The sequence below is a fragment of the Marmota flaviventris genome, chromosome 8, assembly GCF_047511675.1.
Source record: "Marmota flaviventris isolate mMarFla1 chromosome 8, mMarFla1.hap1, whole genome shotgun sequence".
NCBI classification, from domain to species: Eukaryota; Metazoa; Chordata; class Mammalia; order Rodentia; family Sciuridae; genus Marmota; species Marmota flaviventris.
In genome coordinates, this window is record NC_092505.1 from 36256747 (window position 1) to 36283522 (window position 26776).

At 32.6% G+C, this 26776-nt stretch overlaps 1 protein-coding gene across 2 annotated transcripts in view; it reads left to right on the forward strand.

Moving 5' to 3' along the window:
* The first annotated feature begins 2914 nt into the window (after window positions 1-2914).
* The window catches only part of Cadm2 (cell adhesion molecule 2), a 157851-nt gene continuing 133989 nt past the window's right edge, over window positions 2915-26776 (forward strand). For both annotated transcript variants that reach the window (XM_027929173.2, XM_027929175.2), the window contains exons 1-3: window positions 2915-3027; window positions 5134-5271; window positions 26079-26249. In XM_027929173.2, coding sequence (XP_027784974.2) covers window positions 2988-3027; window positions 5134-5271; window positions 26079-26249 — 349 coding nt within the window. In that variant the 5' untranslated portion in view covers window positions 2915-2987. The remainder of the gene's footprint in view (window positions 3028-5133; window positions 5272-26078; window positions 26250-26776) is intronic.

Here is a 26776-nt window from a genome sequence, read left to right on the forward strand (position 1 = left end):
TACATTTATATGCAATTTTAAGAAATAATACAGAGAGATCTCATTTACCCTTTATCCAAGTAACAACTTGCAAAGTTATAAAACAATATCACAACTTATGAAACTGACACTAATACAGTCCACCAATCTTATTTTGTTTTCACCACTTTTACACATAATTATTTGTGTGTGTGTGTGTGTGTGTGTGTGTGAACATATGCATGTGTGTGTTATTCCATTTGTAGGTTCATGTATCTGGACCTACATAAAGACACAAGACAGTTCCATCACTACAAAGAATGCCTTGTTCCATCCTTGAAGAACCACACCCATATCCCTGCATCTCTACTGTCTCTAACTGTTGGCATTCACTACTCTGTTCTCCATGTCTTCTGTTTTTACTTCAAAACATTGTTTAAATGGATTCCACCGTGATTTATTTATAGAGTATTTGTATGTATCACTGTGTGTGCTTTTCATAGTGATTGTCCTTAACATTGGAGCATACATATGTGATTTATACAGTGTACTTAGTGTATTGTATTCACCCATATTTTTTTTTGTTGTTTCTTTTTTGTGATGCTTCAGTATTTCTTCTTTTATCATTTCTCTTCTAAGGCACTTTAACTTTATTTCATTCAGGTCAGCTAGAAAAAAAATGTTCTTAATTTTCCTTCTTCTGAGAATATACTTATTTTCTCCCAATTCTTCAAGGATAGTTTCAGTGGGTAAGAATTCCTTGTAATTCTTTTCTCAGTACTTAAAAAATGTGTCATTGTCTCTGGCCTCCCTGATTTCCAAAGAGAAATCTATTGTCATTTGCATTTATGTTCTCAAATGTCACCTGCCATTCTCTTTGTTGCTTTCAAGCTTTTTGTCCTAATTTTTAGAAATTTCATTTTAATGTATGTTAACATGGTCTTTTGAATTTTTCAACTTGAGGTTTTTGTCAGTTTCTTTATTCTATACACTAATGTACCCACCAAATTGGGCAAGTTTTTAATGACTGTATCTTTGAATATTCTTTTAGCCTCATTCTTTTTTTTCCTCCTTGGACTCTAATGGCACCAATGTTGAATATAGCTTTATTATCTTGTAGTTCCCTGAGGTCTGTTATGTTTGTTTTTTCTTTTATTTTATATATATTTTCTATCAGTTTTTCAGATCAGGTTGAATTTATTACTCTGAGTTAAACTTGCTCTTTCTATCTTCTGTGATCTCCATTTTCCTATTAAGCCAATCCAATAAGGTTTATTTAGGTTATTGAAAATTTAATATCTATAATTCTAATTTTTAATAAATTGTTTTTCTAGTTAAACTTTCTATTATCTTTTTCCTTTGTTCAAGATAATTAGTAATGGCTTATTAAAATATTTTTATGATGGCTAAATATCTTTATCAGATAATTCCAATATGTGATTCATATCAGTATTGACTTCTATTAGTTATTTTTTTTCTAATTTAAGTTATCATATTCCTGGTGTTTGGTATAACCACTATGTTTTTTTTTTTTGTTTATATCCTGGACATTTTAGCTATTATATTAGGCAACTCTGAATATTTTTTTAGGTCTACTATTCTAGGAGGCATTCTTTTGATTAGGTTTAACACAGTTTATTTCTTATACTTACAGGCTCTGGGTCTAAATTAATAACAATTTAATTTTCAGGGAATTTGCAGTGCTATATGGTCTGTTTGAGTTTTCAGATTCCACTCAGGGTTACACTGATCTATATTGATATCACCTAAAAGGGCAAAGAAGTTTCCCCAGGCCAGGCCTGTACTAGTTCATATTGGGCAAGGGGTTCTCTAGCTCATAAGAACTACTTCTAGGACCCTCACTGTCCAATTGCTTATTGTCTGTAGATGATGAAGGGAATTTCAATCTGATGAGGAAAATGATTGCTCTCCTTTGTCAGTGGAGATCCTCCTTGATTCCCCTTGCAGGTGACCTATCTTCCTGAGGCTGTTGGGGAACTTCCATTCAATCAGTAATAAAACTGAATTTGCTGATGCCACCTCCGCTGCCTGGTTTGGTCAGGAGAAGCTGGGCCTGGATCATCTTTTACTGTTGTTTATGTAGCCTTCATGCTGCCCCTCAGGTCCTGGTGTCCCTACCACTGCTCCTTCATCTTTTTTTCTTTCAAAATACTCTTTTGGATGTCTCTAGCTTAATGTGATATTTTATGCTGTACTTAATTAAAATCATAATAATAAACATGTAGTTTTACCCTTTTAACCCAAAATAAAGTCAAGAGAAGCATAACTCAACAGAATTCTGAGAGATATTCTGGAGAAACAAATGTTTTGTCTCAGAAAAGTGATTCAAACCAAAGAATATATTAACAGAGTACACTAGCCAATCAGAGTACACGTAATTATAGATATATTTCAACTAAACATCAGATCAAATTTAAATAAAGTTTAACAAGTGTCTTTACTTCAGAGAGCTTTTAATATGCCAATATTGTTTGTTTGGGGCTCTTGTAAGAACTGTAGCAAGGTTTCAAGTTTCCAAAATTTATCTGTCCATACAAGTGAGTCCATTTTGTTCATAGTTGTTTTGGGCACTGACATTTCATGAAAGACTTTGTGAAGGAAATCTATTTTCACAACCGGTATCTACCTCATCTAAAGTATTACACTAGATTCAATCATTTAATTAAAAAGTTATTTCTGAGAACACTAAGGAGCACCTAATTCTACTTTGATTTAAAAAAAATCAGATAAAATATTTCAGTATATTTAAGCCGTCCTTTAAACTGATTCAAGAAGCAAAATTTAGATGCACAGCCAAATTAAATGTTTATTGCATTGTGTTTAAAATATGTGGTCTAAAAGTACCGACTGTTCTCTAATGTTTCCATTCACATTTTCAATATTTCCTCTTTCCAGCTTTAAGGGACAATAGGATTGAGCTGGTTCGTGCTTCCTGGCATGAATTGAGTATCAGTGTCAGTGATGTGTCTCTCTCTGATGAAGGACAATACACCTGTTCCTTATTTACAATGCCTGTCAAAACTTCCAAGGCCTATCTCACTGTTCTGGGTAAGTACAGGAGACTAAACCCATGTAATCACAAAACCAGAGAGATGCATACTGCTATAGTAATATGATTCTGTAAGAAAATGTAGTTTGAAGATCATATTTATAGATGTAGTCTAATTCCTTCTCTGCTATGCTACAAAAAGGGCATTTAAAAATAATTTATTTGCTTTCTCCATTTTATCATTAATCAAAAGGAGGTACAAAGATTTATATCATCCTCAGAAGGCACAAGGGCATTGTGTTCTGTAGCTAGCAACACATACTTCTTTTCTTAATTTCCAATTGGACCTCTTTATATCAAATCATCTATACATTTTGTATTCTGCTCCTTTTGTGAATTGACAGAATAATGAATATAATGAGTTTGACTTGCATCTATAGTATGCTTCTACGTTTTATCTTATAAGTCACCTGGTGAGGGCCTTCTCTAATAACCTGTGGCTTTCAAAAATGACCCCTTTGTGTACTTTTGTGCATTTAAATGGCCCTGACATTTCCATGGGACTTCTTTCCTTTTAAATTTGTATTTTCTGGATCCAAAATGAAGTACATAATGTCACTTGTGCATGCAGCTTGTAGCTTCTTTGTGCTTTTATTCTCTAAGTATTGGGCTATTTTCCCAAAGGTTAAAGTGACATGAAAAAGCAATACATTCATAGAGATTCTGAGGAAATAAAGTTGCAGCTTGAACCTCTCTGTGATTCCACAGACGTCAGTGCCCCAATCAGCTGAAATCGTTGCACTTCATTGAAACACACCTGTGTACTGAACAAGTTAGAGGAATTTAAAAATTGATTTTTTTTTTTTTTTGCCCCTAGCTTGCCTTCCTTTTTAGATAGATAAAGGCACAACATTGCATTTAAAAGGACAATACAGACTCTTCTTTTAGATAGGAATATTAAAGTTAATCCAGCTTGAGAATTGGTTTTGTGCATAGGATATGAAATATACTCCACTGCAAATCCTACTGAGACTATTTTATAAAAATCACTGAAAGTTTGCCATTAACGACAAGATATAGCCTCTAAAATGGAGTATTTCAGGATAACAACTGTCTAAGCTTAATATATTATTTTGTAGAGAGCCAAATTGGAACTCAAAGAATAGGTGCCTGCTGCATCCAGTTTATTGAATGGTGGTAGGACAAATATATATATATTTTTTAAAGCAAAGGTGTAATATCAAGGTGAAGACAAGCAATAACAACTATGTAGTTAATGGAAGCATACTGACCCTTTATCTTTGTTGTTCTTGTTGATTTACTTTGCCATTCTCATATTGGTTTTTTCTAACATTCTTACATTTTAATCTTTTCAAAACTGAATTAAATAGTTCAACAAGAAAATCTTCAGTCTGCTGTTATTATTTAATACTTTTAAAGGAAGTTTTAATATATCTCTACTGAGAAAACTGAGTAATATTGCTTAAGAAATGTGTAACATTCTAATTTTTAAATCACCTAAATTCTATTTATCTGTATTAGTTATCTGCTTATGGTAATTTGGAATAGAAAAGGTAGTAGTGGTTAGCATTAAAAAAATAATACATAACATGCTTACCAAAACTACAATTGTATTTTTATAAATGCCCTCAGGAGACATTTTCTACTTTAGATGACAGAAAGGTTAGTAAAGGTGTGATTAATGATGAAACACTTATTCTAAAATTCATATTCTTGAACAAAGTACATACAGGATAATAATATCTTTTTAAGTGTTAAAGAATTATGAAATCAGTTGATAAAGGTGCTCTTTTAAAATCAAATCAGATGGTATTATAGCAAATTTAGCATAATTTGAAAAACAGAAATATGTTTTGTGGAACTTTTGTTTTTCATGAATGCAATCTTTCTTCTTCAATTCTTCTTCTGGCAAATCTTAACATATACTGAATACTTGTTTTTAAGATGTACGAAGAATATATTTACGGGTAAAAGTTTACATTTTTTTTAAAACAATTTGGACTATATGCATTTCAAAAGCTTTTTAAATATTTTATATAAGTACACACACACACACACATCTAAAGCAGTTTTGTTTTATTATGCAGAAGTTTATATCATCCCTAGAGAATGATGCTCACTTTGCTCATTTGCTTAAATTTCAGGTGTTCCTGAGAAGCCTCAAATTAGTGGATTTTCATCACCAGTTATGGAGGGAGACTTGATGCAGCTGACTTGTAAAACATCTGGTAGCAAACCTGCAGCTGACATAAGATGGTTCAAAAATGACAAAGAAATTAAAGGTAAAAAACAAAAATTCCCCAAATCAAAATTAATGTATTAAAACTAGTATGATGTATTGAAAAAAGTAATCTTTTCATACTTTTCATTATTGCTCACTGATCAAATGTACTTTGGACAAGATTTTCTCATTTCTTAAATCAGATAATTTTAAAAGGTATAATATAATCTCTGTGTGCTTCATTTTCCTCTTATGAACAAGAAGTCTAAACCTAATATGTTATGATATTGGATGTAAGGTGTCCCCCAAAGCTCACATGTGAGACCATACAAGAAAGTTTGGAGGAGAAATGATTGGGTTGTAGCATTAACCTAATCAGCGAATTAATCCCTGATGAGATTCAATGAGTGGTAGCTGGAGTCAGGTGGGGTATGGCTAGAGGAAGTGGCTCACTGGGGATGTGGCTCTGGGCTATATATTTTGTATCTGGAGAGTGGAGTCCTTTCCTTTCTCTTTCCTGATCACTGTGTGAGCTGTTTCCCTCTGCCACATTCTGCTGCCATGATGTTCTACCTTGCTTTGAGCTCCAAGGAATGGAGCACGACACTTAAAGATTAAGACCTCTGAAACCATGAGACCCTAAATAAACCTTTTATCTTCTACAATTGTGTTGGTTAGGTCCTTTAGTTACAGCAGTGAAAAAGCTGACTAAATCATAATATATGCCTCATCCCAAAACTGGGAAAACAAATGGTTCAATATATAAAAAAATGTATAGGTCCACGCTTGACAATAGTAAGTACTATGTATGTTAGATATTACTATTTAAAATTTATATATAATATTTCAGTTATAGATGGAGAAACTGTATAAATTATTGCTGAATTTATTGGTTTTTGGAATTTCAAATTTGGTGAAATAAAACAAGATAAATATCAATAAAACTGACTTCTAGTAATTTTCATAGAAGGTAAAAATAATTGCATGTCTTAGTTAAAATATGCATTGTGATTTAAGTGCTTCAGACATCTCTCTCTTCTCTCTCTCATTATCTCTCACACATAAACATACACAGAGAAGTTTTTAGGGAGGAAATAAGTTTATACGGGAAATTACTGGTATGGTTACTTTGTTTGATTTTGTTAAATCCCAACTGTGGTTATCTTGAACCCAAGTTAGCACATATATTAACATATAAATACAGAATTGTTTTGCTGACTAATGAAACAATTTGCTTATATCATAGTTATTATTTTCAACATAATCTTCAATAATACAGGTTTATGGCAAGCACTCTGATTAATTTAACTTCTAATTCTAATAACTTGAGACAGTTTATTTAAATCTTAGTAATGGGCATGCAAACCTAGCATGTACATTTGTATACATTACTGAAAAATTGTGGATCATAATCTATATAAAAGTTTGTCTATTTTCTATTTTATTTACTCTTTCATTATTATTGTGTCCAAAACTAGAATCTCAGAATCTCATCTATAATTCAATACCAATCACTTCCTTCATTTCAGAAATAATAGACATATTTTACTTGATCAAATTTTGGGAAATACTTACCTAAGACACATTTGGACAGCTTACTCTGCTAAATGAGTTACCATTTAACTGAATTGAATTCTTGTATTCTAGTAGGGTTCATTAACATCCATTTTAATTCTTCCTTTAGGATATGTTTGTTTAGACATTTCCAGACTCAGTTAAATCTTTCCTAAGTAGACCTTCCATCCTACTTCCAGAGTTATCTTACTATGACAAGAATCTGTTCTGGTCAGTTTTCTGCTTAAGTACTTTTGATGGAAAGCCCTAAATTGCAGGATAACTTTAAAATCCTCTTTCTGTAGCTTATAGGAATTCTGTAGGCAGTAAATTTTTTTATATCACATATGTCTTTTTGTAGGAATGTTCTGTTTCATGATAGAACACACTCTTTAATATGCTACTGCAATGAATTACTGTTGCCTACATTCATCCTGACATAATTAGTTCATTCAATAATTAGTCAGTTCTCCATTTTTAAGCCTTTTATTTTTGTCCTGAGGATTTTTCTCTTTTTCCCTCTGGTAAGTCATAGACTCTAACATATTAAGTACATTAATATTGATTAGTTGTTTTTAATATTGTAGCTTTATAAGAAACTGATGTACTCAAATTTTTATAAAAGAACTTACTTTTTAAATCCATGTAGCCTCTGATTTGAACGCCAAACAGATTTGATGATATCTTGGGGCGGGGGATTCTGTTTGAAGTTTGATCTTGTAAACACCATACTTGAATGCCATCTGAATTAAGACCAGAACAATATTCAAGACATAAATGTACACAGAATCAGCATATGGTTCTATATTCACAAGTTGTGAAGCCTCCTTGTTTTTACACCCACCAGTGCGTGGCCATTTACAGAGCATTTGTTACCCCTACATTTTCATTTGTCTAAAGAGCTCTTTCTTTGTATCTAATTCTCACGTATTTACATATTTGTCTTCCCAGTCAGATGGTGAATTTCCTGAGCAGTGTAAACTTTATTTTTATAGGTGTATATATGTAAATAAAATAAGTGCCGTCATCTGCACAGAGTGAGTGTTCATCACAGTTGCAGTCCTCTGGATATGCCAAGTGAATTTCCTCGCTACAGCTCCTTTAGCCAACATGCCTCACTTCAGGGAGAGCTTCATTCTTATCTTGCACTGTCTTGTCTTTTCAGACATGAAAATTTGACTTTCTATTACCATCCGACTGTTTTTAGTATAATATTACTTGACACTTTTAAAAAAGATAATCCCGAGTGTAAAGCAAAGGGAAAAGTGGGTCTAATCGAATCAAATTAAATTGAATTCAATAAGACATTGTTAAAAAAATGCCTCCAAATTTCACAGTATTTTATGGTGCATGAGTGAAGATTCAAATCAAGAAAATAAAAACCTTGATTTGGAGATATTTATGACATCTTTGGAATTATTAAACAAATATGGAGAGTATTTTCTCTTAAAGAGATTTGTCTTTACACATTTTTTTTTCTTTTTTTCTATTACTATCTAAGTGTAAAATTTCAGTTTCTAGATGAAAGTTACTGGATTATAAGGCAGTGGTTCTTAAATTTCAACAGGCATCATCATTCCTTATCGAGCTTCTTGAATCTTACAGGATCCTCACCCTAAATTTTCTGATTGAGTAGGCTTAAAATAGAGCCTGAGAATATGCCTTTTAGCATTGTGTTAAATGTGTGAGTGATACTGATGTTCCTCTTTGGAGACTACGTTGTCATAGAGAATGTAAAATGAAAAATATCAGTAATCCACATAGAAAGCCTGTCTCTAATATATGTTTTCTCATATGTTTAATGAGGATAAAAATGCTTGTTTCAAAGTACTGTTGGCAAAAGTCCTACACAAACCAATACATAAAATGTTTTCCAGTACATGGAATCTCTAAGAACATTTTGGACATTATTATCATTTCTATTATTATTATAGTCAGCAAATCATGACTGATGAGCTCTACCAATCCCCACAATAAAACTGCAAACATAAACAAACAAAACAAAAATAGTCCCTCAAGGTACTCACATTGGGGGATAGACATATAATTATAAGATCTACCAGGCACACATATATGAACTGGCTACAGTTTTTGTACAACAGAAGCAGAGACCAGGCCTACTTTGTGGGAAAAGTGAAGGCTCAACTGTTCTTTGATAAAAGTGAATATTACATTTTATTGACTTTACTGAGTTTACTGGACTAGGAGTAAAAGAAGTAGCAGGACAATCTCAAGAAAAATAATCCATGTATCTATGCAGGTTACAAGCATGCAATTGAAGTAACTGAAATTTAAGTGTGATATAAGCATGAAAGGTAAACAAGGAGGCAGGAGAGTCCAGATAGGTCACGGATCTTTTATTGCAGATTAAGTTTGGAATATATTCTGTAGGCAATGGAGAGACATATTTTTTTTTTTTTGTCTATAAGCTTTAAACTGTAGAATAAAATTATCATAATTCCATCTAACTCTGTTTTTTTTCCTCCCTCCATGAGCTACTCAGACACTCCTTTGGTGCCTCTGGGCAGCTCTGCATCCAAAACCACAGGTGTTACTCACTGAAGTCTTTAATCTTCTGGGTAGCAAGGAAGTCTGAATATTTGCCATTTAGTGTCAAAAAAGATGTGCAGTGCCTTCCTAAATCTTTTGGCTCCCTGAGAGCTGACAGTTACATTAAAAATTTCATTCCATGTATAAGTTTGATAATTTGTAGTCTGAGTGTTTCTTATTGCAAAATTTTGAGATTTTCTTTTTCAGCTAAGTTTAACTTTAATGGGTTAGGCAGAATTCTATAACCCTCAATGACCTACACCCTAATGTAAACCTTTCACTTTGAGATTAGGAGGGAATTGTGACTATGAAGTGACATGACTTGTCACGTCATAATCAACATAACTTGATTATGTTACCTTATATGGCAAAAGCGGTCTTGCAGATATAACTATGGCTCCCTTCCAACAAAGGAAGGTTATGAAAAGTAGGTTGACATAACGAAGTAAGGTCTTCAGAAAAGAGTAAAGAGTCAGAAAGACATTCTTCTCTTGACCTGGAAGAAAACAAACAGCTATTAGAAAGACATTCTTCTCTTGACCTGAAAGAAAAAAATAAAATAAAATAAAATAAAACAGCTATTTTGAACTGTTTGTGGGAGTCATGTGGCAGTAACTGTTGGTGAACTCTTCTGAAAGCCTTCCATGAGTGAATAGGGAAATGAACAGGCTAACAACCAGTAAATTTGAGGAGGACAATAAAACTTAAATGGGAATCGTACCCCCATCCAACACTTTGATTTAGTACAGTGACATTGAGTGCAGGACCAAACTAAGCCCTGGATTCCTAAACTACAGAAACCATAACATAAAAAATATGTGTTGCTTTAATTGACTAAGCTTGTTGAGATCTAGGAAAGACAGAGTAATTTTTCATATTTATATATCTTGCAGAGATTGGGCTTGGATATATATTCTTAAAGAAAGACCCAGAACTTCAGCTTAGAGAAAAATCTGAGGTTTGGAAGAGTGGGTTAAGAGACATTTCAAGCACAAAGCTAATAAGGTTCTGAACCAGTGCAATTATTTTACCAAGGCATTTATCTGAAAGAGAAGATAAATGTCAGGTGAACTAGGGGAATGATCCTGAGAGATGGACCAAAACTAGGGACAAACACTATACAATTCAGGTCCCTGGATAATGAAATATACTCATTGAAAATAAGAAAGGCATGAAGATAAAATAGTTCAGACAGAAATAATGGTTATTTGTTAAAATATTTAGATTGAATTAGTTATGTAGAATGTAAAAAGTCATGTTAATAAGCTTTTGAATTTAGGTGACTTATAATCAGGAAAGAGATTTGGATCATAGCAAAGTACACCTATGGTGAGGGAAATTTTAAGATTTAACCTTTTACAATAGTCATTTCTCTTCTTATGTGCAGCATATTTAAAACAGAACTTCTCTCAGTATGTTATTCCTATCCTGGTAATTATGCCATCTAATAATGTGCATATCCATCAAAGCCCGAGTTCCTTGGCGAGTCCTTGAAATTTATCAACTCCCAACAGCATTGCCATTAGTCTGCAGATGTTATTTATTTTATTACCTACCATGTGTTTCAAAATGTTTGGACATTAAACTTGAGTTGACTTTAGCTGTGTTTCCCTGTATGAAGAGGTTTTTTTCATATATTTTAATGTCAATCAAAGATAGTGCATCTGCTAATTTCCTAGTGGGCTAAATACAGCATAATTTTACTGTAAGCTACTTAGTAAATAACTTGTCAGCAGTTAGCAAGATATGAGTGAACTTCTTAAGGCTGTGTTTCTCAAAAGGTGGCTCTTAGACCACTTGGATTACAATCACCTCAGATAGTTTTTTTTTTTTTTTTTTTAAAGGAGATTCCTAGTCTCAAAGAAGACATACTAAATCAGAATTCCTGGATGTCAGGATTAAAAAACTTAATATTTCTCAAATACATCAGTTGATTCAAAATCCACAGGATTAGAGACTAGTCAATAGGTATTCAGAAGTGAAGGAGGAGACCAGGAAGACCAATAGTTAGAAAATGGCTCTTAATATGCTATGTACCTTAGGAGTCTATTCTAGAGGGATGTTGTCTAAAATTGAATCAATACATACTTTAGTATTTTAATGTTTCTGAAAATTATGCTTTTACAAAGCTCTTAGCAATATTCATTGGCCATATAATTATTTTTGCTTTTTTTTGTATTCTTTTCTTCAATTGAACTTATGTGGGTTTGACTTTGATATGAGTAGATTATCTATTTGACTTCTGAATTTTATGTTGCAAAACTAGTTTTAGCTCAATGACTCATTTAACATCAGTCATATAAACCTTCATTTGAAGTGAATTAAATAGTAACATAAATTAGAGATTATAAATTCTTTGAAGATAAATATAAAAGAAAATAAGCACAGATTTGTACCGTTTGAGTTTAGTCCTTGCATTACATAAGAACTAATTGAAAGCATTATTTAAACTTAAAGAATATACCATACATTTATTAATTTATATATAATAATAATATTAATACTTACCTATTTTAAAATGTCCTTGCTGTGTAAGTCAAGACAATGCTGGACACAGTATCAAGTGAGAAACAGTAACAACATCAGTAATAGCTATACATAGGATATATGTATGTCTGTACTATACATAGGATATATGTATGTCTGTACTATACATAGGATATATGTATGTCTGTGTGCTTGTGAGAAAATGCATGTACAGAAATTGGAATTTTTTGAATGCTATTAAATGTATTATGTAAAGATTCTAGAGGCAACACTGTAAGATGCATAAGTTGTCCTACGAAAGAGGAAAGAGATGCAACAATTGCTTCCTGTAGGTATCAGTGGTTGATCATATGGTATGTACTTTTATTTTTCTAGTTTATTTCTCTTCACATTAATATTTTGAATTCACCATCAATTATATGAGTAAATATACTACAATTTGTTTGTCTTTTCCTTTTGATAGAATTTGGGTTGTTAACAATTTGGAATGATTGTACTAAAGCTTTCATGATCATTATCATCTAAGTCTTTCTATGTCCATATGCTTTCATTTCTCTTTGCTAAGTGCTTAGATGAGGACTAGTTGGATCATGTGATAAACATATATTTACTTAAAAATAAAAGTTGCCCAAGTTTTTTGGAAAGTGGTTGTACTACTTCATGAAGTCCAGTTAACTATTTTTTGCCTTTATGAGTCATGCTTCTATATTGTTTACAAGAAATTTTCACTTAATCCAAGGTCAGAAAGATTACTCCAATAAATTGTAAAATTAAGATTTAGGTTTAATCTATTTCAAATTAATTTTTGTACATCAAATGCCTTTGTAGTTTCCGTCATACTTGTTAGTTCTGGGTCTGCTTCAAAAGGTTGATCTATCTCCTTATTATATGTGGCACTTTCCTGCTACTTTGAACGAGTTGTAGTTTTAGGCTTGGATCTAGATATTGTGAGTTTTACCTTTTTTTGCTGAATATTTTCATATTTCCATAAGTATTCTTAAGCATTACTCTTGGTAAGTTACTTAAAAAGATTTTATTCCTTTCAGAGATTCTTTTAAATTTCTTAGTTGAGATCGGAGCAGTCTTTTTTCTATGAATTAATTTTAGTCATCACTAATGACTAAATTATGAGTATTTTTAGTCTGATTGGTAACAACAGGCACCATTCCAGCACTGTATGAGCACCATCTACTATTTCTAATAATTCTTTCAGATAGTTCTTGTCCAAGCCTCAGTTTTCCTATTCAGATACCTTAATTAGTCCTTACTTTGCTGAATAGAGAAGGAGCTCTGATAATATCTGCCATTATCTCTCTTGAACTCTCCTCTTTGATACTCTGCCCTTCAAAGGTGATTTGGCCTTCTCAGATATACAGATGTACAGATCCATCTCCTTAATTCAGAGAGTCTGCCAAGTTCAATATTGGGTCCCCATGCATGGACCACATCCTCAAGGCATTAAACAGGTATTTTTAGGGTTCAGTTAATTTGTTTTCCATCTCTCAGATATCACTGTCCATTATTAAGTGTTTTTTTTTTTTTTCAAATGAAAGGTAATCTTAGTGTTACTGCATCTAGGCTGGAAACAGATGTCCTTGTCTCTATTTTTGAAATGTAGAGGAATAATTCATTTGTTATGATGGTATGGCACTTCAATTTTGTCTGCTTGTTTGTTTTAAAGTTGTATAATCAATTTAAGAGGATAAAATGAATGAGAGTGAAATGTGTCTATATACATTTTGATGGACTACTCTAGATTAAAAATTATATTGAAGATTAGGCATCCCTTTATATAATCAAAGGGATTCAGTGCTTTTATGGGTTCTTATACCTTGTGAGAAGAAAAAAGGAAAGTCCCAGCATATATATAATAGGATGCATACATTCATATTTTTAACTGAATTTCACTTATCAATTTTGACAAAAGGAGTGTTTTTAAACTTTATTTTAAATTCCTGTTTTTAACCAATGCTTTTATTTTAAAGGTTAAAGAAAGTGCATGCCTCAATTATATAGGACTTACTAATCTATGTCATACTGAGATTATACTCACATAAATATTCAGATATGTTAGATTCTTAGTGCTCATCTTCTGATAGTGGAATTTAATTGTTATTCAGATTTTCATCAGGTCATTTCCAAAAGATCTTTTATGGCTTCTTCATGTTCTAAGAAAGTTGAACTTTTGATATTTCATGGAATTCTGCTTCATGATTTTTGTGGAATATGGAGAGAGAGATTCAATGTTCATCTCTCCTTTGGCTAATGACCTTTTGAACTTAGAAGACATTGAAAACATTTCTCAGTTTTTAATTTCCACAAAGATCATAAAACCCTGAAATAAATTTTAATGTGTATTATATTTTCCGGATGACATTTTAAAATATCTAAATCATAGCATTAAAAATGATTCTTCAATTATTTTATCAACAAAAGGTGTTAGATTCAAATAGATCTTCATGTTATTATGGTCTACTTGTCCTTTTATTATAGCAGTATCTGAGTATGTTGGTAGACTTTCTTATGTTTGCATTGATAATGATGAATTGATGGGGATTGTTTATTGACATTATTAAATACTAATGTAGCTTAGAGTTAGATCATAAATTTCTCTATGACTGTTAAAATGCATTCTTTGTATACTGTTGTATTTATAGCTTGAAAGTACTCAAAACAAAATCATCAACTTCCAAGAGAATGGCCTTCAGACTTTTTTTTTCTTTCTAACCCATAGCTTGTTAAAGGGTCCATTATTTGCATACTTTGATAATTGAGGCAAAACATGGGCTTAGCCATTTTTACTTATTGTTTTATAAATAACAACTTTATTGAGATATAATGCATGCAATCAAATTAAACTATGTTTACAGTTCAATGTGTACAGTTCAATAGTTTTTAGTAAAATAAAGTAAAATAATTCTATCTATGCAATTTCAGAGCTTCGTTTTGCTTTTCATTTTACAATTTCTCTCTCTTTATCAATGTTCATAACTTGGTAAGTCATGGTCATTACATCTTTTTTTACTTCTTTGAGCATGGTTTCCCTTAGTACTTTGAACAAATTTATAATGGATCATTTGCAGTTTTGTCTTAAGTCCTTCAGTTGAGTCTTTTCATCAGTCGTTTCTGAGGACTCTTTTTTTCTCCCTTGAAAGGGGGTCACATTTTTGTGATACTTTGTATGCTTCATGATTTTTCCAGGAAGTACAACATTTTAAAAATATAATAATTCTGAATAGTGATCTTGCCCTAAAGTTTGTTATTTGCTCACTTATTTCCTTACTGATTTGGATGGTGTCAGTTAGCTCTCACAGCCTTTGGCAGGGGCAGTGTTACCCTGGGGCAACAGCAGTTCTAGCAGGACTTCTGTTGATGCTAACTTTGCCTGATTTTTCTGTTAATCTCTCTTAATATTACACCCAGTGTATTTTCCCTTCATTATTTGTGAGTTGCTTGTTCTGTTGTTTTTGACAATGCCATGTGTACATATTGTTCCTTAGCCTGGTTGATTTAAACTCGTGACCCTTTGTTACTGGGTGTTTTTTTTTTTTGTTGTTGTTGTTGTTGTTTTTGAAGATATATTTGAGATTTTTGTTGACTATGGAAAGGCCCATCTTTACTCATTCTTCATTTCACTTTCTCTGATAAACCAGCTTGTAAGTTTAGCTTTGTTAGACTCATGTAACTTCTGGTTTCTTCTTACTTGATTTAGAGCAAAGTCTCCATTATTTTCAAAAGAGATTTTGTTCCAAAGTTCTTTCCTTCAAAGCTTCTAAATACTGTCTTGCTGTGTATGGCCTGACTCTCCTCTGAGCAAAGCCTCTATGTGGCTTTTCTTGAATTTGGGACTTGGCCTGAGTCTACAGTGTGACACCTCTGCTTATAAGTAAGCATGGAACTAGAGGGGTGATGGTAGACTCTGGTTCTTTGGCCTGCTTCTTCTGGTTTAAAAAACACTATTCTTTCTATGAATGAGCTGAAATAAAAAACGTTGAGCCCCTTTGTTCTTACTGTATGAGTGAGAACCAGGTAGGCAAGAGAACCCAAGCCACTTAGCCACCTGGAGTTTAATTTCTACAACTAAAAGCAGGAATGAGCTGAATAAGAGATGCTCACAGGTTTTTTCCTCCTGGGAAAAAATATTGTATCCCTTGATGGAGTGGAGATGTCAGTTCAGTCTTCTTGGCCACATCATATCCAGGCAAGTTCCCCTCATGCTGAGTTGGGGAGGATGTGGAAGCAGGGAGCAAATCATGACTCAGGTGCCACAAATTTCACCCGTTCTTACTGAGATTTAACAGATTTTATTGAATGATTTTTCTTCATTTGTATGAGTACAATTTCCACAGACATAAATGTGTGTGTGTTTGTGTGTAAATAACTTCCACCAGTATTAGTTGGTTTCTTGGAGAGAAGATTTGTTGATGTTCTGAAGGTCACCTCTGTATTATTTTTTTCTATCCATATATTTTTTCAAGAAGAAGAGAAAAGGACTAAGAATTAGTAATAGAAAGAAAAAAAGAGAAATTTCAGTTTTTTTTCTCAATTATAAGAATTCATATATTATACTGAGCTTTGTGAGTATCCCAGTGAATAATTGCTATTTAGAAGTGATATTTTGCTGAGAAAACAAGGCCTGTTAAAAAAGAATTGACAAAACTCTATTAGCACATGGTGCAGACAAACATTGTAGTATAGTCTGAAAGGTAGTTTTTCAGAAACATAGTCAATAATCAATCAATAAATGATTCGGTTTTAAAATAGGTACATGAGGGGCAGGTTGTTTAATTTCACATGTGCTTAAAGCTATAAAACTATAAAATAAATTGGTAACTAGATAATTGTAATACTTTAAAAGATTTCCATTTAGCTACTGCTTACAGACTTCACAGATATTTTTATTTTCTTAAAAAATATTTTAATGGAGAACTTTAAATTTTTTTTCTATCCTCTTTTATCATTTTTTTGGGCTTGCAATAAAGTATTGTTTTTAGTATAGTAGAGGAAAAAAACATACTCTGATGTAAACAAATATAGTTGTTACCCTACAACATCAGGCTTAGAATCAGGTAATAATTTTTTTTTATATTTTCCAATCAAATGGTGTACCCTTTTTGATTCAGCCTAAGAAAAATTGTATAAAATATAAAATATTTTCTTGAAAGAGGTTGCCAGTGAAAATTGACTTTTCATGTCAAGCTCTTGGTCAGTTGTCCTGAGGTAATTCATTCAGGCTACTATAAAGTGAAAAGAGGTTATTGTCAGTGAAAGGAGCATGAGGGAACCTATTACAACCATAAAGTTTATTCCTTGGCTATAGAGAATTCACTGATTGACCAGCTTTATCATGATTCAGTTCCTTTCTCTCTTGGTTTCAATGCAACCAGCTAATGGTTTTTTCTTCTATGTTGCCCATCATATTTTTAATCCATATATCACGTTCTATCATTAGACTGGCTAAACTATGATATTTACAGAACTCACTGTGGGATATATCTGTTTGTACATGTATGTACACAAATATGTGTTTTTAGCTTTTGTTCCTTTTAATTCTTCAAGTTCTATAACACATTAAAGCCTATTGTGATAGAGAATCTGCATCAGACTATTAGTTACATTGTTTACGTTTGGGGATAAGGTTTCATGCTTACAACCTGGATATCAAACATCCTTGGGTTAAATATCTCTGTAGGGTACATCATGCCTGATTAGAGTCACACATTATAGAACATGACAAGCATTCAGCAAGGAATGCCTGGAAAGTAAATTATCTGGGAGAGGAGTTTACTATTAAAGGGAGAACTTCATCATGGATTAAAATACAGAGTACAGACAGAACAGAGGACTAAAACCTTATTTTCATGTTTACATCGAACTTTTAGCATTTATGATTGTCATTCTGTTAATTACAAAAGATTAAGGAGTCCCTAATAAAATATTGTGATCTTGAACTAGACTTGCAAAAGACTGCTAGTTCTTCACATCCCCATCTCTTTTGGAGGTTTTATATTTATGAACAATTGCTGGAGTGAAAACTGAGTATGAAGTAGCCAGTGTAAGTTTTACAAATCATGCAGGATGTAACCTCACAAATTATAACAAGCGGTTTAAGTCAAAAAGAGGAAGGACTGGTTAAAACTGACAAATGTTGTTTTAAGCACATTGAATATTAGAGCAGAAATAATATGTAATATTTACATTTCTGCAGGTCATTAAAATGTTAACAACAACAACAACAAAATATTATCCTGAGGACAAGCTAATCTATTTCCTTGCTTATTACAATAAATTATGAATTGATCACCTGAATAACCATTTTTTTCCTCTCTATATAATAGTCTATCTCACATAATCTTTTGGAAGGGATTTCTTTTATTATTATTATTATTAGTTGTTCAAAACATTACAAGTGGATTATGAGCTCCCATTTTTACCTCATATACAGATTGCAGAATCACATTGGTTACACATCCACATTTTAACATACTGCCATACTAGTGTATGTTGTATTCTGCTGACTTTCCTATCCTCTACTATCCCCCCTCACCTCCCCTCCCCTCCCATGGAAGGGATTTCTGACATGGCAAGAATAAAAGAACAGACCCGATATTGTTAGTACTTAAAATATTATCTTCCTTGGTATTTTCACATCGGCCACTGAGCCACATCCCCATTCCTATTTTATACTTTATTTAGAGACAGTTGAGTTGTTTAGTGCCTCACTGTTGTTGAGCCTGCCTTTGAATTTGCTATCCTCCTGTCTTAGCCTCCTGAGCCACTGGGATTACAGATATGTGCCACCATGCCTGGCTTTTAATGTAATAATTTTTAAAGGAGTTAAGTATCTTCTTTATTAGATGGTTTCCTAGACTGGGCAACCTAACTCTTAGTATTTTTTTTTAAAACAAGAAAGTAAATAAGGGATTAAGAATACATAAATACAGAATTTATCAATCACTTGACAAAAAATGATCTAAAATATAAACTCAGTAATTTTCAATGGCGACTCTACTCCTTATAGATTATAAGAATGTGATACACAATCCTTGGTATCCTTTTGGGGCACTAAACCTTAATAGTTATTCAAATGTTGCCTCTATACCACTGAATAGTGATTAAATTTGGTTTAAAAGTTTTGAGGAAGAGTGACTCTATAACTTGTTTTTTTCTCAAAGGATTTGAACATGTGCAAAAAAAAAATAGATTGACTAACATAAAAAAGTAATGGTATTAAAAATGAAACAAAACCCAGTTAGTGTAGAACAATTGAATGAAATCTAAAGTGAGATTAGTAGCAAATTACTTTTAGAAGTATTTTCACATTTATCAATAGTGAAATACAAACTTTTATTTTTATTTAACTACTACAAAGAAAGAGATATGAGCAGTACCTATCATGCTCACAATCCAGTTGTACAAGTGGTTTAACATTTTCTGTTACTGAGAGGAGAGAGTGTTTCTCTGAGTCCATGTGCCTAAACAACGTTTTAATATTGAATGCAGTAATCATCAGAATACCTGCAAGAAAATTCTTACAGTTGGTTCTTCTACCACTTCTCATCACAGACCTGTGAGAGAGGATATGAGAGAAATTTGATAAAAAAGTAAAATTCTGACTTTCTACTCATCTGTTTGAATTAAAAAGGTACTTTGGGAAGATTTAGATAAATGAAAAAAAGTCCCCCTTAATCAGTACTCCATCAATCTTACTTTTTTCTTCTCTAACCTTTTGAGATCTATGAAGAAGAGCTGAGCTTCATTAATATTCCTTGTACAATGGAAAAGTTACTTTGTGTTGCCAGTATTTTTTGGGCCATCCCTTTCAGACTTAGTTAAAACCACATTTAAGACTGGCACTCCCTTGTTAAAACTGGATATGATAAGGAGGATTAAAAAAAAAAAAAAAACCTTTCAACCTTTCGGGTAGAAGATGTATGAAGGAGTGTTCACAGGTGAGAATAGGATTTGTTTTGAGGTCTTTTCCAGTACACAGATGAAAATGGACATTAGACTTTAGTTGGCTTCCTGGCTGCTCTGTGCTGAACAGCTTCCCTCTGCTACGCCCTTCCACCATAATGCTCTGCTTCACTTGGGATCAGAGCAAAGGAGTAGGCCAACCATGGACTGAGACATCTGGAAACTTTTAGAGCTGATTAAATAGAAGTGGGCTTCATTGCTGAGTACTCATGTGGTCCCTCTGAATAGCCAGGCTTCTCAGAGTCCTTTGTGTTCCCTTCTTGATTTGTGCTTTGGAAACCCAATTTCTTAGCCTGGGCTTTGAGTTCTTATCTGTAGAGAATAAAAATAACCTATGGTTTACACTGATTTGATTATAACCTTGATGATTAAGTAAGCAAAGATTTTTCACTTAGGAAAGACACATCCCCTTTTCAACATGCTTAACTTCCAGAAACCTGAAACAACCTGATTTTTGCCACCAACTTTCAACAGATGTTTCAACTGGATTTCCAGAAATAACAGTCATGAGAGTTGTTAGAAGTCTATTTTTATGTCCTGATTCACCTTCTCAGGAGGTTTATGAGTGCTTCTGTGTAGTTTAACAATGAATATTTATCTTCAACATAAAGGGATCTGACAAATTTGGACTTTTTCAGAGTTCTGGCTCCCTGGAAGTTGTAACACTTAAGAAATCCTTTGCACCTCTTTGTGTTTTAGGAGCAGCTGACCCTAAATACAAGTATACTAAGACTGTCCCATCTCTTATCCTTCCTCATAATACCCCAAACTACAGGATATTTCCCTTATTTACTTGCTTATGTAAATTCCTAAATCCCCCTTCCTTTTCTTTGAGATGTTCCTCATTAATTAACACTCTCCTTATTGCAATAGCCTGAATAAAATAATATCTTTGGGCACAGTGGCACACACCTGTAATCCCAGCTACTAGAGAGACAGAGGAAGGAGTATCACAAGTTTGAGGCCAGCCTGGGTAACTTCATGAGACCAAATAACAAAAAAAAGGGCTGAGGATTAGCCCTTGTGTTTCACTATTGATAAATTTGAAAATACTTCTAACACAGAGCTCTTCTAGCATGCATGAGGCCCTGAGTTTGATCCCCAGGACTGACCCCCAAAATAATAATAAAGAAATAAATTTTAAAATGAAAAAGAAAAAGAAAGTGATTGTTAATGTTCTACTGTGTAACATGTGACTTCACTATGTTTTATATGGGGAATGTTTAAAGCAAATATAAAATTAAAAATTTTGCTTAAACATTTTTTTAGAACTTTTATAAAATAGCACTTTAAGCTGAAAAGTAAGAACTGATATTTCCTCTAAGACAAATAGGCTTCAAAATATGCTCTAAGTTACTGAATGAGTAATTCACATAAAGTTACTTTTATATCCAGAAAAAATAGGGATTTGGTCATCTTGTTAAAATAATATAGTTATTTGTAGGAAATTTAATCTATAGAGTGTCTGTTAAGCAGTGAATAAACATGCCTGGTCCTCTAATAAGGTCATATCTATCATTCGACAAAAAGATTGAGTCACATACAATGTGCACATTTTCTATTCTCAGTGACAAGAGGGCATCATACAGCTTACTGATGAGGGCCTCAGATAATATTTATAGCAGTGATGTGGATTCAGAATAAGTTCCTTGATTTCTCCCACTGAAATTATCATGTAATTCATCATTAACCACTAACTTCTACAATCCTTGCCTCTGAAATTAGGAAGAATTGCTTTTATGAACCATGACATTATAATAATAAAATTCAATTGCTAAATAAGCTTCCTGGGGTTAATACAGAGACCCTATGTTTTGCTCCTGGACAAAGAATTCAAGGCCCAAATGGGAGGTGCCATCTGATATCCTACATCATTCCTAAGCATTATATCCAAAAGCAAGTGCAGTTCTTTCAGTGTGAAGAGGCTGTGTCTAAGTCTGCCTTGTTCCCAGTGTGACCTATTAACTTTGCAATGGATTACAAAGAACTGGCCTGCTCTGCTTGCCTGGTTGACACAGAGGTCTACATCAAGATCCAGGCATACAGTCTGTCTTTAGAAAAGTAGACGCAGCTTCTTTCAGGTCTTTCTAAATGGCATCAAAACCACAAAAGTGAAAAGAGCAAATGAATCAGAATAGTTTAGATTGTGCTTCTCAGGGTGTGTTCTAACCACTGTGGAGACAAGGCAACTTCCCTAGGTACTTCACTTAAGAGGATTTTCTTTCTAAAACTCTAGTCTAAATGTTGTCAGAATGTAGATATAGAGGCAGGTGGCCCAGTAATCTAAATCTAAGAGAGAGGGAAATGGTGATATCTCCTGAGATCTGACATTTTACGAAAAGATTTGAATGTCAACAAGACTAGATGATGAACTGCGCTTTGTTTCTCAGATAAACTAGCTCAGAACTTTTAAACTCATTTATTTTGAGGACTCCAGAAGTCTAACTCAGACATCAATCAGTAATTCTTTTCCACCTTAACTCTTGGTAAGACAAAAGATCTAATACTCTGAATATAAGGAGAGTGCTATTCCACAGTCCAAGTTTCATAAAGAAAACAATATAAGATCTCATTGAATTTTTTTATTTTGATACTTTATTTTGATATTTTATTTTATTATTGTCATAAAAGTTTAAAAAATCCTTTTTGTTGAGAGGCATGCCTAAGGAATTTTCTCCTAGGCACATTTTAATTTTTTAAAATAATTTCTCATATGAACAAAATATACATAACAATATGAGAGAGGATTTGGTCATCAGTCAGTTTTAAAATTATCAACATTCAGTCAACAATTGCTTCATGTGTGATTACCTACACTCCACACAATTGCTTTTATTATCATATTCTCTCGGTTCTTCTTTTTCAGGCCAAATCTACCAACATTGAATTGAAATTATATTAACTGTAATATTTTGACAAATTGATAAACCAGGCTCCTATTTGAATATGAGGATTTCCATATCCTCAGAAAATTCTGCCATATCTCCTCAAAGCCAGTTGCCAACTACCATCCATAAAAGGGACTACACTTCTGACTATTTAAAACAAATCTATTTAAAAGAAGTTAACAAGGTCCACTGGAAGAAGATGTAAGATTGGCTTTAAGGATTATGAAGAAAATATATTCTACAAATTCCTATTTATTTTTGGCCCTCAGTTTTGACTAGCCATTCCACCAACATATTATGACATATGTTACATAAGGTATATTGTGGAAAACACAAAAGAAGAAGAAATATAAATATAATAAGGAGTAAAGGTAAAATGGAAGTTTTGGAAGACAGCCAATAAAAAAAAGAGAGAGAGAGAGAGAGAAATGGGATTAGTAAGTCTCAAAATGTCCTCTCTAGATTCAGCTATATTACTTATGTAAAGAATCCCTTATACACTTGCCCCTCAGAACATGGTCTGTGGGCCAGAGACTGAATCTCAAGCACAGCACTTGTACCAACTGAGTAAGAATTCACATTGTAACAAGATCTGATGTTGACTGGTATGCACATTTCATTTTGAACATATTATATGACATGCCAAAGGGAATGGAAACTCAAAAACATCTTATGTGAAATAAGAATACTCATGGAATCAGCAAATAGACCATTTAACATAAAGAAAACTTCTTTTGACTCTATTACTGTCTAACCCAACCAGGTATTTTGAAAAGATAGAAGGTAAAATGAAGATACATTTTAGGTACCATTTTTTCTCTGTTTGCTTGGGGAAGGAGGTCAGCATCAAATATGAAAGAACATATCATGATTGCCTTATGTCAGTGTTTTTTCCTGATCATTTGTGGCTTCTATAGTAACCCCATTAGCTGTCACACAGCCTATTAAAAGCAACAAATTAAACTTGTGTTTATTTTACTTAAATGATGCTCATTAAAATTTCATGTTGTATACAATTGCTATCAAATTTTATGTGTCCAATTAATATTACATTAAATGATACTTTTGTAATGGAATAACTAAAGGAAGCAGATGTTTGAATTCCTAAATGCAGGTGTTAAACAGCAGCAATACTTTAGAATAATTTCCATATATTGTATAATTTTAAAAATGGTTTGTCAAGAGTTCTAAATTTTCTTTTTTTTTTAGAAAGATCACCCATGTTTATAGATACAAAGAATTAATATTGTTAAAATGGCCATAGTACAAAAAGGAATATACAGATTCAATGCAATCCCCATCAAAATACCAATATTTCACAGAACTAGAAAAATAGTCCTAAAATTGATTTGAAAGAACAAAAGACCCATAATAGTCAAAGTAACTTTAAGCCAAAAAAATTAAAAAATGCTGGAGGTATCACAAATTATACTATAGAGCCATAGTAACAAATTATACTTCAAATTATACTATAGAGTCATAGTAACAAAACCTGCATAGTTCCAGCATAAAAACAGACACCTAGACAAATTGTACAGAATAGAAGACACAGAGACAAACCCATACCAACACAATCATCTGATCCTTTACAAAAATGTCAAAAAGATCTAAATTTTCTTACTTTGACACTGCTTAAAGCTAGGAGCAAGTAAATATTGAGCATAGAATTATAGGAAAGAAAATGAAATGTAAAAGTGACACAGCTTTGTATAAATTTGTGAGACATGAAAACTCAAAGAATCTCCTAATTTTTAATATTAATAAAGAACTATAAATATATTTGCATTATTTTTTATAATTTGATGTAAAGGAGGTCATTTTGCCTGAAATCTTTTGTAATTTACAAATGGAAAATCTCATGAAATTATTTCAGCATAAATGAATTGAGATATTATATTTTATGCTTACGAAAATGCTATATAAACCCTGTATAGCAAAAAAGACAGAATTGATATTTTTGTTTCTTTCCAATTTTCTGTTAGATTTCCTTCGTCTCCAAAATTATCTAAGATCTATAAAACTTTTTATGGTTAAAATATGTTATTTTTTTCCTAATGTGTGAACTGAATCATAATCATATATGTTTTCAAAACAAGATATGTATCATTTAACAGGATTTATTTTTTTCTAGTATTTATGGTTTCCTTGCTTTTAAAAGTCAATCAGTAACTTTAAGTCATATTTCTCTGGAAAAGAGTAAAATGCAATTATATATATATATATATATATATATATATATATATATATACACACACACACACACACACACACACACACATACATATACACACACATACAATTGATGAGTATATACTCATAAATACATCAAATTCAATGTTATTTTAAAAGTATTCAAAGAAAGAAAAATGGAGCAACTGAGTTGAGATTAGTTGATTGTTGTCACTAAAATATTTTGAAATATCTTTAGACATTTTTTAATCCACAGTAAAATAAAATATGGGCTGTATGTGAAGAACTAATTTCTAGAAAATATAATTGTTCATTTGATATTGTATGATGGTAAAAATGAAAAAAATCATAAGAACTGAACACATTTTCTTCTCAATTCAAGATCTTGTTATAATCATTTCTTGACCTTAGTCTAGCATTTTGGTTTCTAAACTGTTGAAATTGCCCTCTTCATATCAGCTACTTCAGACTTGAGAAATTATAAATTAAGTAAAAATATTATTAAACCATTTATTCTCACAGAAGAAATAATCCCTTAGTGCACCATATCAGTAAGTGAATTCACATCTTGAGGAAAATATTCTCACTGGTGCTGAAAAGGAATTCTCAGTCAAGGGAAGAACACTTTCTCGATCTCACTGCATCTATGTATTTAAATATTGAAAATGTTCAGATGACTGCTCCATCATTTCTTTGCCAAAGATCACGACTGTCTCATCTTAAGTTTTCTTGAGCAATTTTGTGTTTGCCTTATGTTGCTTATGTGAAAATCAGAGGGAAAATAGATTGTGCTTCAAAACCTAGCCAGATAGCCAGGAATTTGCTCTTCCCAACTGCGTTTGTGACTCAGAGAAGTAAGAAAATATTTTAGTGAAACTTCTGAGAGAAAGGGGAGACTTCTTTTGTAAGTGACCTCCATTTTTCAAATGGACTACAAAAAGTATTTTTTAACTTATTGTAATATAGGTTAAACTTAACACCAAAGAAAGAACAATGCTGTGTGTGCCACCATTCTGTTCTATATTTGTACTTAAACCTTCCTGTTTGTTTTTAAGTAGTTACATATTTTTTAGCAAATTGAGATACTTTAAATACAAAACTAAGAATAATTGCTTTTTAAAATCCATACAGGCAAGAAGAGTTGTTTTCCATGTCTTGAGTACGTAATGTGTTACACATTGAAAGATGTCACAAGATTTTTATACTCAGATTTTATTTACAGATGTAAAATATTTGAAAGAAGAGGATGCAAATCGCAAGACTTTCACTGTCAGTAGCACACTGGATTTTCGAGTGGACCGGAGTGATGATGGAGTGGCTGTAATCTGCAGAGTAGACCACGAATCCCTCAATGCCACCCCTCAGGTAGCCATGCAGGTGCTAGAAATCCACTGTAAGTAAAACTCTACTGCTCCCTTCTTTATCTCAGCAGCAAATCTCATCTGCATTTAAAATCATTTCAAAATTACCTGAAATTACAGCAAATGTGCAGCAAAATCTATGCTCATTAGTATTAATCACGTTCAAAGGGAAGTACTCCTGGTCTGAGTGTCATTTTGACAATGAAGGAAAATAATGGAGATCTCATAAAGTTAATATTCCTAATTATGTTTAAAATTCAGGCATGATGTATGTGTATGCATGGTGGTGGGGGAGAAGTAGCGTGGCTATATTAAATCAATTTTGTAATAGGCAAACTTGGTTTCCTGGCTATGCTTTTTAAATTAAAGTAGTTTTAAACCCTTCCTATTAGGTATTCTAACTCTGTTTCAACATAGAGGCACATCATCATCATCATCATCATTGTTATTTACAATGAATAATAGTAATGTTAAGTGTGTGACTCCAAGTTAGCAGTGCTAAATGCTCTCAGAGCATTAACTCTCACAGCCCAAAAAGCTGTGTGAGCTGTTACCTTGA